Genomic DNA, 18,338 nt, shown 5'->3' with positions numbered 1-18,338 from the left:
TTTGGCTCAAAAAGACTGCTTAATATTAAGGATTAGGGCTTGAATTATATCAATTTTCAAATTATGTGGTTTAAAAATGTACACAGCTGTCATTTACAGAAGCTTACTTTATTTTGCCTAAAGTGCTTTTAGTCTGGAGGGAACACTTAAATGTAGTCCAAAATCACTTGCAATATTTTCAGGGTAAGTTTTTTTTCCTAGTTAAATTTGTTTACGGGCCTGCAGAATTCACATTTCATAGGTAATATTCTTTTCTCCCTTTACTTAATGACTTTTACCTTTTTTCTCCTCTAGTCCTAGGCATGCATTTTACTCATTGCAAATAAGAGCATCCAAATCCTGATTTGTTTCATTAGTTCAGCAAATTGTCTCCCAGGGACTTAGGCTGAGGACACAATTGGGCTCTGCAACGATGCGCTTGTTGTGCACTTTTACCCAGAAAACCTTCATGTACAAAAGGCACAGAGAGCCGTTACCCTCAGCGTGAGCAAGTGCAGACTGTTGGGGCGCCTCCCCCGCCACCCCCCCTGTGCCAATGACTTACTCCCGGGCATTAAGAGGCAAATGGGCTCCAGATGTGCATTAACCTTCATGGATTTTTCTCCAGTTTTCATGTTCCACTGATTTATGGTCTTAAATATGCCCGTTGATGCTGTTTCTGAATGAGTCCCTTTATAATCATTTCTAAAGGATCTTTTTTGAGTCTGATAATCCAGGCAAGTTGACTGCATCTCCAAGCAATTCCTCTGCGGCTTCTTTCCTTCTGAGCCCACGTTGCTCTGTGCCATAAATGTCATGTCTCAGAGCCACTGAGTAAAAAATATGTGTTTAGCCGAATCCGGTTTGGCTCAGCGGATAGAGCGTTGGTTTGTAGATTGAAAGGTCCCAGGTTCAATTCCGGTCAAGGGCATGTACCCTGGTTGTGGTTGCGGGCACATCCCCCGGAGGGGGTGTGCAAGAGGCAGCTGATCGATGTTTCTAACTCTCTATCCCTCTCTCTTCCTCTCTGTAAAAAAAAAAAAATATATATATATATATACACACACACTCGCTGGGCACCATCTCTTTGCACCCTGAGTTGTTTTCTGCCTTTGGTGTGACGTCATAGGGTTTGATCCCAAAAGGCCCATTTCCTTGGGTACAACTAACATACAAGGATGGGCTCATGTCAGAATTGCTTTTATTATGTGTCCTAGATTGTTGTTGTTTTTTCCATGTACATCCAGCATGGCAGGGATTTGAAGTATACTCTCATAAATGTCTACTCTGCTCCTTGGAGTGACTTGCAGAGAGGGTCCTCGGCAGGACCCTATTATGAGCACTGCTTGGTGTCTTCTTACCTGGCCCATGTACCACTGTTCCAGGAAAACTCTCCATTTGGCACTCAGCATTTTATTCTCTTTCATGCCCAAAGATTATTCCTACTCTCTGGATATGAGGGGAAATGTAATTTTGTTTTCTCTTTGCAATTCATGTGTCATTCATGCTATAGGATTGTGATTACTGCTGTTGGTTGCACTGTTTCCATAAAACAAAAACACAAAATCAAAGGTGCAAATTGCAGAAAATTCAAATTTAGAATGCTGGCTTTTGGAGCACAAAGAATTCATTCATGTCTCTCTCATGAACAGTGTGTTGCTGTTTAAGTTTTAATTCATACATTTAGAAATATCTGTGTCATATGACATTATTAAATGTGCTCAGTGAGGCTGGACCATGGGATGTACATGCAGCTGCTCACACAGGAACCTTGGACTAACACAAAGGGAAGATGGTTCAGATTTCTAAAAATGTCTCTGAAGCTATACAGTAGAAAAGATTCAGAGCTTCTCGGTGGGGTTAGCATGACCCAACAATGCAGATTCAGGCTAGATTAGAGATTAGTGGAAATGATATGCTGCGAGATCCGCAGAATGTAGAAGGTCAGTGGGACACATCACACATCGCCAGTGGTTCTAATACACGGGATCAGCAGAAACATCCCCAAGACTTTCAGGCAAACACTCTGTGTACATTATTCAGCCTACACTACCAAAACATGTATGCAATAATATACAACAAAGTCTGGAAATATCAGAGTGAAAAGAATTAAAATATTGTATGTTGTATGATACAGATTATGTGCAAATGTATACATTAAAAACATAATTAACAGCAAGCACTGACACACTGTTCATGAGAAACCCAAAATTCTCAATTGAATTTTCCTGTAATTTTCACTTTTAATTTGGTATTTTGATTTTATGGAAAGATGATGTCTCCCCATGACTATTCAGTTTTTGGGTTCAGGCCAAGACTACCAGAAAAGTGCTGCTGTTAGGAGGCACAGGATATCCGGTTGTCCCATTACTGATAATGTTGGCCATGAAGCTGAAAAAATTCATTAGGGTGTGAATATAAGGAGCACATGTTTACTATAAGCAACTATTTTTATTCAAGTGAATAAATATAATTGCCACTTCTAAAACACAATCAAGGCCCTCTGTGTTCAAGGCTATTTCTAGCTACAATTCCTGGCTGAGATGAGATGGAAGAAATGGAGCTTTGCAATGAACTAGAATTTGCAATGAGGAGGAGGCCGAGTAAAGCAGGGACTTGGGAAACTTGTGTGAAATTTTAATTAGTTTATAGTTTCTCTGGATAGAAATCAAATCAAGATAAAAATCTTAAAAATCCTGGTTAAATATAAGTAGTGTGTGCTTATGTATGCAGTCCAAAGGACACAGACTTGTATAAAAAGAGTAAATTTATAATATTGATACTCCATATGTATGTGTTTTAGGAGGCCCATAGTTGATGAGATTTTGAAAAGAAAACCTGTTAAATATTTACAAGTAGCAATATTAGAATGTCGGGAGTAAGACCCATGTTTTAGTCATTCAAATGCAATGAGAATAGATTGTCTACGCTCACTTGTTTTTTTAGTTTATCCTACTTTACAACCTTCGGTTTAGGAAGCTGATCTGAATAAGATTTCTCAAAATCCTGTAATTAAATGCTTCCCATATAGCATTATGTGAATCCTTTCCATCGAGTCTCATTCTGTCTACTTCTACACAGCTCTGCCTGGGCTCTGTGTCCGCCTTCTCATCATTTATAGAGATGGGAAATCCCTAACATGAAGGCACTTCATGAGATGAGATAATACCCTTTTGACAGGGTTCCATCTGTGTTCACCTTCCCTTTAAAGTGAAGTGTTTTCTTTCCTAATGAGATTCATCTGACTGCTAAGAATTCAGTGCATCCTCACTTCCATAGAGCTGACTGGGAGCAGTGTTAGAAAAACTGGGCTTTTGGATGAGTCTCCTCTCTTGTCTCCAGAGTACTTGATGGTGAAGGGAGCTATGCAGTGTACAGTGGGAACGGGGAAACAAAATACAGACTTGCCCATGAACCACCATGAGGAGGTCCTGCCAAGAATTTGTGAAAAGAATTCAACAGGAACAAAATGAAGATGTTCACTGTGGGATTATCTATAATAAACCAGGCGGCATCATGGATGCTTCCTAATCCATGTTTGTTTAATAATGTTGTGTTCATTAGCAAGAGGGGATGAATGAGTCTATGATACTCTGCAAATGAGCAGGATATAAAGTAATGTGAAGCAACTGAACTATGCAAAGTAAAAAAGTATGGCATGTTGGCAGGGTCTAGAGAATGCTCTTAGTGAGAGGCATCTATTAACATTGGGGTGGTGGAGGTATGGAAAGATTTTTTTAAAAACATTTTTATTTTTATTTTGGCTCACTAGTCCAAATTCTTGAGAAAAGGATATTATTTGTCAGCAAGGACATGCCCAAGTTTCAGAAACTATGGGTTGAAGTTAAAGGATCTGTAAAGTATTTCATTCAGCAGTCTTCGCAAATAGGTCCTGAGAGCCTACTGTATGCTAGCCAGTACTACTCACTGAAAACACAGCCTGAGCAATTTATATTGGGCCCCAGGCCACATGGGACTTTGGTCAATTACACCAATAGCATTGGTTACTATTTTCTTAGCAGTTGCTGTCAGCCTCTGTGCTGAGTGCTTATCATCTTTTATCATCTTATCAACATTTATCTCTTCCTTTAATCATCAAAACAGTCCAGTGTTAGCATATCTATTTTACAGAATACAAAGCTAAGATAAAGGGTTGCTGAATAATCTGCCCAACACTGTACTTCAGGATTCAGACTCCAGTCCCTTTGCTCTCAGGTTTGCTCTTGGCCACTCAGCCTCCCTAAATCACTCCTCCCCACAGTGACCCGGAGTCTGGCTCACTTCCCCAGTGCCTGGGAAGGTGCTGGTTCAGTGTCCTTCCTGCCCCAGAAAGAGCAGTTTGCCTTTTTAATGCAATTGCTACCCATTTTCGAGTAGAGTAAAAAAATCAGTCTGATAAGACAGCTCTAATTTTTCTCTTTCATTCTCTCCCAAATGTTTCATACTTTCTACACAGGGAGGGCCCTTGCAGCTCCGAGAGCAGATTTGGGAACATGCTGGATGGGTACCCTCCAGTCAGAGATGGCAGCATCAGCCTGGATGTGTCGTTTTAGATGGATGTGTGTGCTTTAGGGAATAAGTGATTTGTATTTGAGGGAAATCACTCAGTGGCAAGTGACGGGAACTCCTCCATCAATGTGCTCAGAGTGGTTCAATATTTTAGGGACATAAAGGCAAATAAGGGGGTAGAAAACACATAAAAGGGGATAATTTAGAGCCTTCTGTCACTGTTTAGGAATGGATTAACCACTCAAAATTGTGTTCTAATGTTAAAGATATTGAAAATGTAAGAAATACTCAGAAATCCAAGTCCCATTGAGAAGAAAAAAATTGGGATTCTGATGATTAATTCCCAAAATATTAAAAATAATAAAATAAGACCTTTGCTATATTTATATATCAACAGATTAATGACAGAGATTTTCTTTCACAGGCCTACCAAGGGGCCCCAGAGGCACCTGGTAGGGAATTTGCCCACCTAGCAGGGTGCAAAAGTCAGAGATCTGAAAATGATGGCCATGGATGGCTATCTACTTCCATGTCTTCATTTTCCCCTGCCTTCTTCCACTTATTCCTCTTAAAGACCTGTTATATATTTGTGTAGGTCGTGCTTTTATTTCCCTCTCCATGTTGATGACAGCAATTAAGAAGCCTTGTTGCTATTTCTCATCACTTCTCAGTTTCTGCCTTTCCCCAAATTCTTTGGGTTACTTTTTCCTCATGATAGTCCTGTGTGTGCTCACTCCTTCCCCCACCACACATGCACACCTGGGAGATAATAGAGTGTATAACTGCTGATATGCACAATGAACCATGATTTATTTATTTATTAAGTGAAGGAAATGCTTTAGAGGTTAAACAGCTAAACTGAAGGGACATGTACACGCCAAACTGTAAATGTGATCTAATTAGAAAGCAGTTTATGAAATAAAGTCTCTGACTTGTGTAGGTGATTTTTGTTTTCTAATTTAAATTTATTTGAGCAGTTAATACATTCATGGTTTTTAAAATTATATGATTCAAAAAACTCATAACTGAAAAGTCTTATTCCCACTCCTCTTCCAGACCCTACCCCTATCCCTGCTTCCTACAGGTACTCAGTTTTACTCTTTAAATATTAAAATATATTTTTATTGATTTCAGAGAGGGAGGGAGAGGGAGAGAGAGAGATAGACATATCAATGAGAAAGGGAATCATCGGTCAGCTACCTCCTGAATGTCCCCCATTGGGGACTGAGCCTGTAACACAGGCATGTGCCCTGACCGGGAATCTAACCTGAAGGCTCCTGGTTCATAGGTTGACACTCAACCACTGAGCCATACCAGCTGGGCAGTTTTAGTTTTATTATGAGACTTCCCAGGGTGTCTTTATAAAAAAAATAAACAAATGAGGATATATAGTTATTTCACAAAAGTCAGTGTAATAAATACTACCAAACACAAATTGCTTTACAACTTGCTCTTTTCCTCACTTACTATATCCTGGAGGCCTTTTAATGTTAGTGCCTCCACAGCTTCCATGTTTGAAGGGTTGAGGTTGCTGCATGGTATTCCAGTGTAAGGATACCTTGGTAGATTTGATGAATCACTGATTGATAGATTTTTTGTTGTTGTTTCCAGTCTTTTGCCATTGGAATAATGCAACACTGGCCTATGTAATCATGTTCAGCTATCCTGAAAATTTTTCAAAAGTCAGATTTCTGGGTCAAAGAGAGGTACATTTGTAATGGTGAGTGATCATGCCTTTCATAAGGGTTGTACTTTTTCACTCCCATCAACATTATAGAGAATGATTCTTTCCCCACACTTAGGCCAATAGAGTGTCTTTTCAGACATTTGGAATTTGGCCAAAATGGCATCTCGGTGTAGTTTACTTCCCTTTCTTCTCATTGTGAATGGAGTTAAGAATATTTTCTTATGTTTACTGACCACTATTTTCCTTTTTCTGTAAACTGTATTTTTGTGCCCTTGGTCATTTTTTTTACAAATTTGTTTGTTTTCCCCTAGCTGTCATCTGTGATATAGGTTGCAAATATATCTTCCCAGTTACTCATTCATTTTGTTGTCTTTATTTCATTTGATTTCATTTCACTTTTCCTTTTTCCTTTTTCTTTTCTTTTTTTTCTTTTAGAAAGTTGGTAAGTGCAAGGTAGCCCTGCTTTGCATAGCATTGTGGAACTGTAAACATTACCATGCAGAGTCTTAGTCAGTGGGGAAATCACAGTGATTTCATGAGTTTACACATTTTATCAACACATTGAAAACTCATTTACTGTCATAAATGTATTCAGACATGAAAAAATAAGAAAACTAACAATGTATTTAGTCCATTTGGCATTAGAAACATTTAATTTCTTTCTTAAAATCTTGTCCAGAGTAGTTTGAAAAAATGCTTGCACCTTCTTGGTGTTGTTTACCTTCTTTGTGTTGTATACCTTATGATACACAGTAAACATCTTTCCTATGCATTGGGGAAATGTTACACCTCAAAGTATTGGTAAGATACTTTGAGGTGTAACAGTATTTTATTCTTTGATTTTCAGTGTCATGAAATATCTCAAAAAGTTCTTGTAATGTGAGATTTTTGGCTGGCATATCTCTTCTGGGCCACCTTCATCCCTTTTGTCATAACCACTTTCCTCATTTATTTAGATCAAGTTCACCTTCACTCCGGCTGCATTTGCCTCTCAAACGGGGGCAATATGAGGGAACATTCCCATGGTCAATTATTGCTTCTATAAATCTATTTACATTGAATTCAAACTTCACTCCCACTGTTACCATTTTTAGTTTTTTTCTATATTTTGACCATTTTTGGCCAATTCCCTCTTAATTATCCTTTGTAAAATATCACATGGGCATATCACTGGGAGACAAGGAACAGAGGACACACTTTATTGTCTGTACATGAACTGAATAACAAATGTGCATGATCAGTCACCATTACACTTGGAGATGATTGATCACTGATCATAGTGAACATCCGTTATTCTCATAGAGGTATCTGACCTGAAGAGCTAGCCTCGGAGTTTATACTTTATGCCACTGCTCACAGTTAAAACACTGTTAACTGGAATGTGAATCTTGGTTTTGGAGGACAGGCATTAACTAAACTGTAATAACTTAAATTTGTAGATACCAGAAACATGTAAAGCAGGAACTGACAGTATGGAAAAGTAAAAGAGAAATATGACAGACAACTGCACACTCATCTCCTAGCTTTGGCAGTTACTAACAATACTTTATATATGCTTTAAGTATTTTAGTAAAGGAAATAGATAATTACAAATGAGGCTGAAGTCCTTCTTTGTCCCCACCTCCCATCCTTTTCACTTTGTAATCTCCTAACTCATTTATCATCACCTCTCTCTCTCTCTCTCTCTCTCTCACACACACACACACACACACACACACATTTCTATCTACACATATAAAAATCTCAATGAGAAATACGTAGTGTTTGGGGTGTACTTCTAAATTTGCATCATAATTATTTTTCTTTGATTGTGCTTTCCTTTGCTTCTTATAGTCTTATTTAGTTCTTGAATTAATAAAAATATTCTGTGCATCTCTTTTTTTTCATCCCAGTTTAGAAGTCATTTTCTATTTCATCCTATTTCTATTTAATTAGTGAAATAACATTTTAAAAGATGGATAGTTATATAGAGAAAGATGAGATATATGTATATATTAAAGCCTGTGTGTGTGTGTGTATGTGTGTGTGTGTATGTATATACTATATATATATATATATATATATATATATATATATATATATATATATATGGAGTGATGACCTGTTCTTGTTAAGAATTCTGGGAATTTTAAAAAATAATAATAAGTATGGGAATTTCCCTGATTCCTTCCATGAAAATAGCCAAAGTCCAGAGATACCCATGTGGGTTTTGTCATATTTCTGTAACTATCTTTCTGATACATTAAACAACCATTTACTGTTTGGCTTCCAGGTTTATTCAGGAAATTGAGCATGCCTTGGGACTTGGGCCAGCCAAACAGTGTCCTCTTCGAGAGTTTCTCACTGTGTACATCAAAAACATCTTTCTCAATCAAGTCTTGGCTGAGATCAACAAGGAGATTGAAGGAGTCACGAAAACATCTGACCCCTTGAAGATCCTGGCCAACGCGGACACCATGAAGGTGTTGGGGGTGCAGCGCCCTCTGCTGCAGGTAAGGATATGCTTTGAACTTAATGTTTGTCAACAGTTCTCATGGCCTTCAGGAGAGTCTCAACTTAAAGAAGAATTGCCATCTGTTTTTATATTCACCAGGGACTAAACAAGAGGAAATAAATTAAATAGGCAATAAGGACATTTAGGACTAATATAAAGATAATGGAAATTCCATAAGATCTTTAAGAAAAATGTGGATAGCTTTAATATGGTAAAACATACATCTCATTAACATTCAGGCAAGGCCTCCTTATTTGCCTGGAATTTGCCCTTGATGGTACTTACAGGAAGGAAATCACCCTGTCTAACAGATGCCACCGAAACCCCCTGTACTCATCCATAGGAGGGCAGAAGCTGCTAAGGACTTGGCCAGCTCACAGTGAATTTGAACCTACCAGCAAACTGGCTTTTCAAAGTCATATCATTTCCTTTAAGAGACGGTCTTGTTAATATTGAAACTTCTACTATAACTATATAAAGAAATGGTTTCTGGGCAGCAGACATAAAATAATTTCTCAGTAGATATGTGGATTCATAGACTTGAGGTATTTATTTTGTATCCATTTTATTCAGGGACATAAAGACAAATATAAGACTAAAAGAAAATAGTACGAGTTTAAATTACGGCTATACATTGATTGCTGTTACACTTGTAATTGAATTGAATCTTCCTGGTGTTTTTCACTTAAGAGAGAAAAGTGTTTCTTCATTTCTTACACAAGTTGCATGATATGAGGATATCTCCAAATGTGGAAGGCTCTCCCTCTTCAAAGAGAAGTTGTACCAGTGGAAGGAAGCTACAGTTGCTTTAATGGCTGCCTTTGCCCGCCTTTGTGTAGAGCTTTCTTGAGTTTTCCTTTGTGCACATAGAATTGATAGCAATGCTGAGCCTTTCATAGGCCGCGTCCTAGATAGGAGCATTCTCTTTTTATAATGGTGTTGAGAAAATTGAGTAGCGACATTTGCTTCTCCCAGAACTTGAGTTATAGCATCACACCGAGGAGTGGGTTCATTCAGATTCTCGGGGTCTGTGTGAGATGGTTCCTGGTGAGGGATGTGTACTGAGCCTGGCAGAGAAGGGAGGACCACAGAGGTTGGATGACTCTTCTACTGGCTCTGTGCAGGGCTGGGACCTTCTCCTCCTTGAGTCTCAGTTCAAATGTCACCTCCAAGGAGAAGCTTTTCCTGACTGTTCCACCTAAGTGGGTCCCTTCTCTGGTTATTCTCCATTCTCCTCTCCTCCATTCATGTCCCCAATCCATTTGCAGCACTAAAGTCAAACTCTGTGGGTATCCCCAGCACTCCCTTGCCAGGGGACTAAGGATCAGGTTGTACCGATAGGAAGCACTAGCAGCAGGTAGGAGGCTGAGAGGAGAAGGAGTTGGGTTATATCTTATCTCCTTCCTCTCCATGCTGGATCATGGTGCTGGCTGTGGGTATATCCCTCAGCAACAGTCCTGCCCAGTGACACTTCCTCCAGAGCTGCTGCCCTCAGTGGACTCTGACTACACCCTTTCTTCAACGTCCCCTTGATTGCAGCTCTCTGCCATTGCTAGTTTCTGGTACCAAGACAGCTCTTGTTGCTTCTGTCAGTGCTGTCCACACCCCTGGCAGTATCTCCTCCTTAATATTTCTTCATTTGAATCATCTGAATGGAATTCTCTTTTTTGTCAGGATCCCAAATAGCTTTCCCCAGCTAGTCACTATTTTAACACTTTGATTGTTTTCCCCTACTTAACACAACAACTGTAATTATTATTTCACTTATTTTATAACTTGTTGATTTTTTTTTTGTCTTTTCCAACTAGAATGCAAGTTCTGAAAGCCTAATACAGTACCAGGCAGCAGGAATGCACTCAATAAATAATTTACTGAATGAATGCATACAAGCATGGATAGATGGAGGGAAGAGAGGTGGATAGACACAGAGAATAAGTTTTGAGATTCATAAATAATTGCAAAGTTGGGGGAAAAGATAAGAAATAGAGACTGATACAGACTTGTTTATATTTTTTGTTGTTGTTTGACATTAACTCCCTCTCTGTCAGGACACCTCTCAGCATCTGTGTCCCTACGGTGCCATGCTCTCTGCTGCACAGAGCACCTTCAGTGTGTTTGGTGTACTGAACGTAAATGACATTCCCAGCAAGGGCCACATAGTGAGTCTGTGAACTAAAGATGCTGGCTTATTAAATGTTACTGTTTTCAGCTTGAGTGGCAAAGACACATTCAAATCATAACTAATTGACTGCTATCTGGGCCATGTCAGGGCCACACCTAAATTACATTTCTGGGCAGGTCTCCCATGTGCTTGTCAAATCCCAACCAACCTCATCACCAGCCCTTTGCACATGTGGCTATGCCTCTTGAATGTTGTGTGGTTTTTCCTCTCTTTCTTTAAATCAGTAACTCCATTCATTCTGAGGCCAGATCAGAACTCCAACTTGATCTATTCTCTCTTTGACCTAGTCACAATGTGGTAGTGGGTGAGTCTTGAAACTAGGCCATTCACATTAGTAATCTCCAAATTTGTTTTTACAGCCAAAACAGCTTTCTTGTTTGGTTGTTTTGTTGCCCTCTCTTTCTTCATAAAATTTTTATTTTATGAGAATGCAAAATCATTAGACCATATCAATAAATTTGTTTCATAGTCTCAGACTTAGGCTATTTAGGAAGGATGTGGAGTGATGGTTATTTTCCTTTCGGATCTTGAGCTTTTGTCTTGCTTTAAAATGACTGTAAATTGTTTTCTAACAAAATTTACCAAGCTCAAGTTTCAATATTTCTCAAATGGGTTTCTATGTCACCTGGATATTGTGATCTCTAGCCAATTGTAGGTGACGAATCTGAAGAAAAAGTAAGAAATAATTCTGAAAATTTTAAACTGAGTTTCCAAAACAGCTGTCAAGAAGGGAGCTCAGGGAAATCTGTGCATGTGTGAAAAAATGCAGGTGGGTGAAGCATTCAATGACATGAAGTTTTAAAATGTCCTTCAAAGTCGCTCCCTCTATTAGACTGTTGTTTGGTTGCCTAGCATCAGGCAGCACCAGCCCAGCTGGGTCTCATGGTGCCTGAGGACTGCTGTCACCAGTGATGAGGTGCAAGGACCCTGGACACTGCCGTTCCCTCTGGAATGGCATCTTGGCACAACAGAGAGTCCATTGTAGGGACAGTTTCCATGTGTGATGGTGTGCCTTCACATGGTGATTTCACTTTCTTGGCACCGAATTCATAGAAGGGAAGGAAGCAATAGAAGGGACGAGATTATAAGCACCACTTTATAGGTGAAACAACTGTTTAAGTGTTGGCCCACAATGATGCACAGTACCATCAGTAATAGAAGCAATAATAATAGTAATAGTTGTAGACAGTAGTAATGATCACAGCTAACACTTGAATAGCAATTACTGTGAGCCAGACACTGTTCGGAGGGCTTTATGTTTTTACTTGTGTTTTCTGTGTATGAGCAACAGCTTTGTGGGGAGGAAACTAAGAAACAGTGGAATTCAATAGCTTGCCCTTGGTCACATAGCTAGCAAGTGCTAGGACTGTAATGCAAACCCAGGTACCTAACCCTGGAGGCCTCACTCGGAATTAGTTCTCCCAAAACTGAGCCTGGAGCAAGCTTGTTTGCCAGCTGTTGGATCCCCATCTGCCCGGGACCACAGAACTGAAAATAAGCCTTTAGAGCCCCACCCTTAAAGCAATTATCACTGTCTGTTGACTCTTAAAATAAAAATTGGGACTTGTGTTTTGTATATCTTTGTGTGGTATTTTTTTAATTTCTTTTTTTCTAGTAAATTATTTCTATTTATTTTATAGCAGATGGGGGCTGGGCTCTCACCATAGTTAGGGTCACAATGCTCTAAACCCCTTTTTCCTATATTGTCTCACAGAGAAGAGAAAGCATAGAAGCAGCCATCTCTGGCCTTTGTGCCCAAAGTGAGGCTCAGATATTAGTTGCAGGTGGTTCTCTCCTAAATTCCCAGTTCTGGAACAGTGTCTGCTACCAAGATGCTCACTATTGAATAAATGCATGAATGAGTGACAAGGAACGAATTATTGGCGGCTTCATTGGGACAAGGACATGTGTGTGCATGCTTTCTCCTCGTGGTGTAAGATTTGTGGTCTTGGGTTGAAGATTATTGGCAATGCTTACATTAAAATGTCAGCGTTCTCAAGCCTCAGATGCTATCTGCCTGAAGGCAGGATTGAATATACCTCATGCTCTCACCTTCTGAGATTCCACTTTTTAAAAAATGGCTTCCACGTGGTGCATGGCAAAGCCTGATGCTTCCAAATGAGGTAATTTCTTAAGAGGCATTCCTCATTTCTCCTGAGTCAGAGCCCCTAGCCTTCGGACATGGAGCTAAAGAAACAGTCAATTGAAGTGAATGCCCTCTCATGCCTTATCTGTCTACGAGTCTACAAATGGCTCACGCCTGAGACCCAGGAAACAGCCACTCAGTTCCCTACTTGCTATTGGTTTGGAGGCGTCATTAAATTTATTACTTCCTTAGTGTCTCCATCCAAAAAAGGGCCAGGGCGCTCATGCTTAAGGTTTTTACCGTTTACCTGTCACAATGCTGCATGGGCATCTGAATGCTTGAACAAAAGTACGAGTTTTCTCCCTCCCCACTGATGGAATATGCTTTACCTTTGCTACCTAGAGGGGGTCTGTGGACAAGAATGTCAGACCTCTGAGTTGGAATCTGCATGTGTATGGCCTCACCAGAATAATGGCATGCACGTTAGAGTTGGAGAAGAGTGGCTGTGGCAGGGTAGCACCAAATGTGGTCCAGGGACTGTCAACATCAGCATCACCCGAGCCAGGAGAGATGCAAGTCCACCTCACTCCACTCTGGGTCGGTGTCCAGAAAGCCTTGCTCTAATCAGCCTCTCAGGTGACTTTGATGGAGAGTAAAGTTCTAGAAGCTTTGCCTTATATAATACCCTCACACCCAGCTGGTGGTTTGGAAATGGAACCTCACGCTGTGCGCTTTTAGCTTGGAGAACAATAGTCACTTACATGATTCAGCTTTGTTTCATACAGGCCCAGAAATGTAAAAACAATATTTACTGTGGCAGCAGAAGCTGCTTCCTAGTCTACCACATCGCTGAATTTTGCAAAGTTCTTTCCAAATACAGGATGAGCCTACGTTTCCTGGCGCGTGCAGAGGTGGCTTTCTAATGCATAGGCTCAAATTCTTGGGGGTGGGGGGGAGGGAGGGAAGAAACCAACCAACCATAAGTTAAGCAAGTAAAACTGGTAGGTGATCTCTCAAAAGATTTAAAGCATACTTTCATTTTCCTCGATGCCCCAGTAATGGTCAGGTTCCCTCTGAGGAGTGAAGTGATTATAATCAGCCCACAAACACCACACTCTCTTCCTTAGCCAGTCGCACTGTCCCCTGGTACCTGAGGGTTTAGACAGTGAGTCTCAACAGCAGTGCCTGGTAGAATAGCCCAGAGCTTCCTGCAGCATTACTGCTCTGATCCCATCCCAGAGAAGGGGGCCCGAGTTTTGTAAGGTGCAGCCAGGATGACTGCCACTGGCCTGGATCTGTCTTTGCCAGAGGATCAATTACTGCCCAAGAGGAAGCATATGAAAATTATAGTCCAGGCATTCTTTAATTCGGTTGGGTTTCTATGAGTGGACTCGCTGATCCTTGAACCAAGTTGGGTACCTAAGCCTTCAAAGCAGATAGAGATGGCTTTAAATGCCAACATTTCAGTTGAAAACTTTGTGGCCAGGGCCAAATTGCTAGCCTCTCTGCACCTGTTTCCTTCTTATAACTCAAGAATAGTGAATGTACCACAGGAGCACAGGGGTCACTTCTCACAATCAGTTGGAATGATGAGTAAACCATGTCTCCTTCCCTCTGCACCTCGCAGGTGGGTCCCAGCATTGGCTGCTCCAATACATGTTCCCTGCCTGCTCCTTACCTCTCACCTGCACAGACTTCTGGCTCCTGAGGAGAGTGCCCCCACCCCGCTATCACTGCCCACATTTCAGCCTGTCTCCTCTCAGTGCCACCGCGCTATCTACCCACTCCAGTTCTCTGTACACTGGTACCCACCTGGTAGCCTCTGCCTCCGGCCTCGCACTGCCCTGTGTGGCAGCGAGATTATGCTGTGTCACCTCTTTTCTCTGTTCCTGGTGTTTATCTGCAGACTATTTATTAGCAGCGTGCAGGGTTAATGACCAATGAAGCCAGTGCGTTCATTTCCTAGGGCTGCCATACAAATTGCAGCAACCTTGGTGGCTTAAAGAGTGGAGATACATCCTCCAGTTCTCATACTAAATTTCTAGGGGCCACATTCCCCCAAAAGCTCTAGGGGAGAACCCTTCCTTACCTCGTCCACCTCTGGTCATCCTGGCAATTCTTGGCTTCTGGCAGCAGGACTCTGATCTACCTCCACTGTAACCTGGTCTTCTCACCTGTGTGTCCATGTGTCCTTTTCTGGCTTTTACAAGGCCACTGTCATTGGATTTAGGGCCTACCCTAGGCCAGTATGATCTCATCTCAGTCCTTAATTACATCTGCAAAGACCCTGCTTCCTAGAAGGGTCACACTGAGGGCCTGTGTGGGGATTTATTTGGGGGCAGGCACTGTTTAACCTACTATAGCTAATAATTGGAAGCAAGTTATATAGAATAGAATACAATATATTCCATTTGCTATATTTGCCTTCAATGCCCTCTGGCAGGAAGCAGTGTTAGGCAACACGCCCAGGATAGTCTAATGTCTAGGCATCAACAAGGTTCCAGATGAATGTTGAATAGGCCGAGTGATTGCTGGAGCAGGGGTTAAACCTCCTTAAAGGTTGGTAGACACATCTGCTTACAGCATGATGATTAGCTAGAGATAATTACACTGATGCCTAAACCTGTTCTCTCTCCGGCTGAGATGAGGTACTGCCCCTCTTCTTGCTGCTGTCCCAAGGAAGTGTGGCCAGCAGCAATAGCATATTGTTTTTATCACATCAGGTTATAGTAATATGAAGAATGTGGCATTTGAGGGATATTTGCATCACGGCCAGTTGTTGCCATTCCACTGTGTGGTCCAGAACAGATTTAGCTTTTATTAGCGTAACAAGATTAATGCATTTGAAGGGGCTCTGGAAGTCATGATGCAAATCATTAAGTTTAAAACAGAGCTGATCAATTTATTCCCCCTCCCCCCACAGTCCCTCCATAGCTCTGAGAGGAGATGCTAATGGTCTCAATGTACTAAAATAATTCTTAGAATCAAGATGTGTTAGGATCTACTTTTAGTGTCTATCTAGACCTAAAGAAATACCACAGTTTGCATTTTGATTTTCTTTGAATTTTACTCTTATTGTTTTATTTTTCTCACTGCTGATATTGTTTGGCCTCTCCATGACAAGTTGGGGCCTCAAATTACCATCCCCTGGTGACCACACCGGGCTTACCCAGGAAGGTGAAGGAGAAAATGCCCTCATCCTGTCTTGGTTGTGTTGTCATCGTGGCTTTCCGCACTCACCTGCTCTTACTGCTGAGATAGTCGAGAAAATATACTATTTCTTGACTGATGGGGCTTTGGGGATTTTATAACATTGATATCCATCTTCAAATTGTTTTATTTAGTTGTTATCTTTGTATTATTAATTCTGCTACTGGGTCAATACATTTTAATGTTTGTAGAATTTCTGTTGTGATTCTTTATAGCCTTTCAGAAAAAGAACTGATGCAAATTTCATTGTGGCCTGGTAGGAAAAGCATTCAAAACAGGGGTCTGGTCTCCTAGTCAACTTAGTGACAATAGGCAAGCCCAAGCCACTTAACTGCCCTGAGCTTCATTTCCTTTATAACAGGAGTGGAAATTGAGGCCCAGGGGCCATATAAGGCCCATGAGATCATTTTGTCTGGCCCTGCCAAGGCATCAGGGGTGAGTTAATTAAATGTTTGACCAAATATACCAGGCTAACGTTTAAGTTGATTATTTTGTATGGCCCACGAATGATGTGAAAAATATCCAAATGGCCCTTGGCAGAAAAAAGTTTCCCACCCCTGATCTGTAAAGCAAAAGTGATGCTGGATCAACTCCCTCACAGACCAAAGAGAAAAGTGTGTGGAACCATGTGTTCAGCAGTGCCTTATGAACTGCTCTGCATCTCGAGTTGTTTTATAGCTGCTGCTATTAGTCCACCTGCCCATGTGATCACGTCGCTTAGGAAACCACTAGCATTAAAGGGAGGGGTGCTAAGAAAACACCTGCAGACATGGCCAGTGTTTCCCATTCACTGGCTGCACTGGTGTTTACCAAGTTTGTTTAGATAACCATGATTAGGTAACCAGGGTAAGAATCTGGCAATATTTTTCTAGATTTCAAAAATATTTTAATACCTAAAAAGGGTGAAGAAAATTTTTCAGTGAATACCAGTCACCATCTAGATCCTATAATGAATACTTTGCTGTATTTGTTTCAGAGTGAACAAACTTGGTTATCTTGATTCTTCACTAGCCATCCCAGATATGAATTTCCAACATTCCCTAACCTCTTTCCCTTGGTGGTATTTATAGGTTTTTAATATCTTTCTTAGAAAATCTGGACATAGCCGAAACCAGTTTAGCTCAGTGGATAGAGCGTCGGCTTGGGGACCGAAGGGTCCCGGGTTCGATTCCGGTCAAAGGCATGTACCTTGGTTGCCGGCATATCCCCAGTAGGGGGTGTGCAAGAGGCAGCTGATCGATGAGTCTCTCTCATAGATGTTTCTAACTTGCTATCTCTCTCCCTTCCTCTCTTTATTTTAAATCAATAAAATATATTTTTAAAAAAAAAAAGAAAGAAAATCTGGACATAAAGAGAAATGAATTAAGTGGGAAAGTAGTTGCTTTATTAAAAGAATGTCCAGTTTCTAAAAGTATCCATTCAAAGGTTTCCTTTAAATAAGGGTCAGAGAACAGCAAATGGGCCCAATGCTTGTGACCAATCTGTAAGTAGTACCTCTGTTGGTGTATCACTGCCAAGGAGCAGGTCTGCAGGCTGTTGGGGAAGGAGGCTGTGACATGAGCAGGTGAGAGATGAGTTTTCATACAGGAAGAATAGGCACACAATAGATCAACCTGAATTCTACAAATATCTTTATATTTTTATTTCTGGATGAAAAAGAAATAGGATCTTTTCTGGTTGGCTGCTTTTCTTAGAGTAGGTCCTGGTTAACTACATTTCTATATGTAGCTTTCTGCATAGCAAGGAGAGAGAAAAACTTATATATGCGGGGTGTCCCCAAAAGTGTATAGTCTCTTTAATAACTGATAACTCAATTATAAAAATGAGATGTATATTAATAAGCACTGTCTTTATAATTATTCAACGTGTATGTATTCATCTTTGGTAACACCCTTTCTGTACATACAGGGTGGGACAAAGGTAGGTTTATAGTTATGATACATGAAACAGTTTATTTTTTTTTTAATATATCTTATTGATTCTTTACAGAGAGGAAGGGAGAGGGATAGAGAAATAGAAACATTGATGAGAGAGAAACATCAATCAGCTGCTTCTTGCACACTCCCTAACTGGGGATGTGCCCACAACCAAGGTACACGCCCTTGACTGGAATCGAACCTGGAATCCTTCAGTCCGCAAGCCGATGCTCTATCCACTGAGCCAAACCAGTTAGGGCAAAACAGTTTATTCT

The 18,338-nt window shown here is 40.6% G+C and overlaps 1 protein-coding gene across 1 annotated transcript in view; it reads left to right on the top strand.

The window, feature by feature from the left end:
- EXOC4 (exocyst complex component 4) overlaps positions 1-18,338 on the top strand; it is a 675,663-nt gene that overhangs the window by 464,174 nt on the left and 193,151 nt on the right. The window contains exon 11 of the mRNA XM_084896566.1: positions 8,448-8,667. Coding sequence (XP_084752692.1) covers positions 8,448-8,667 — 220 coding nt within the window. The remainder of the gene's footprint in view (positions 1-8,447; positions 8,668-18,338) is intronic.

Source organism: Pipistrellus hanaki, assembly GCF_964339955.1.
Source record: "Pipistrellus hanaki genome assembly, chromosome: 10".
Classification (NCBI taxonomy): Eukaryota; Metazoa; Chordata; class Mammalia; order Chiroptera; family Vespertilionidae; genus Pipistrellus; species Pipistrellus hanaki.
Note: the sequence above shows the minus strand (reverse complement) of the source record. Positions and strands in the feature narration are given on the sequence as shown.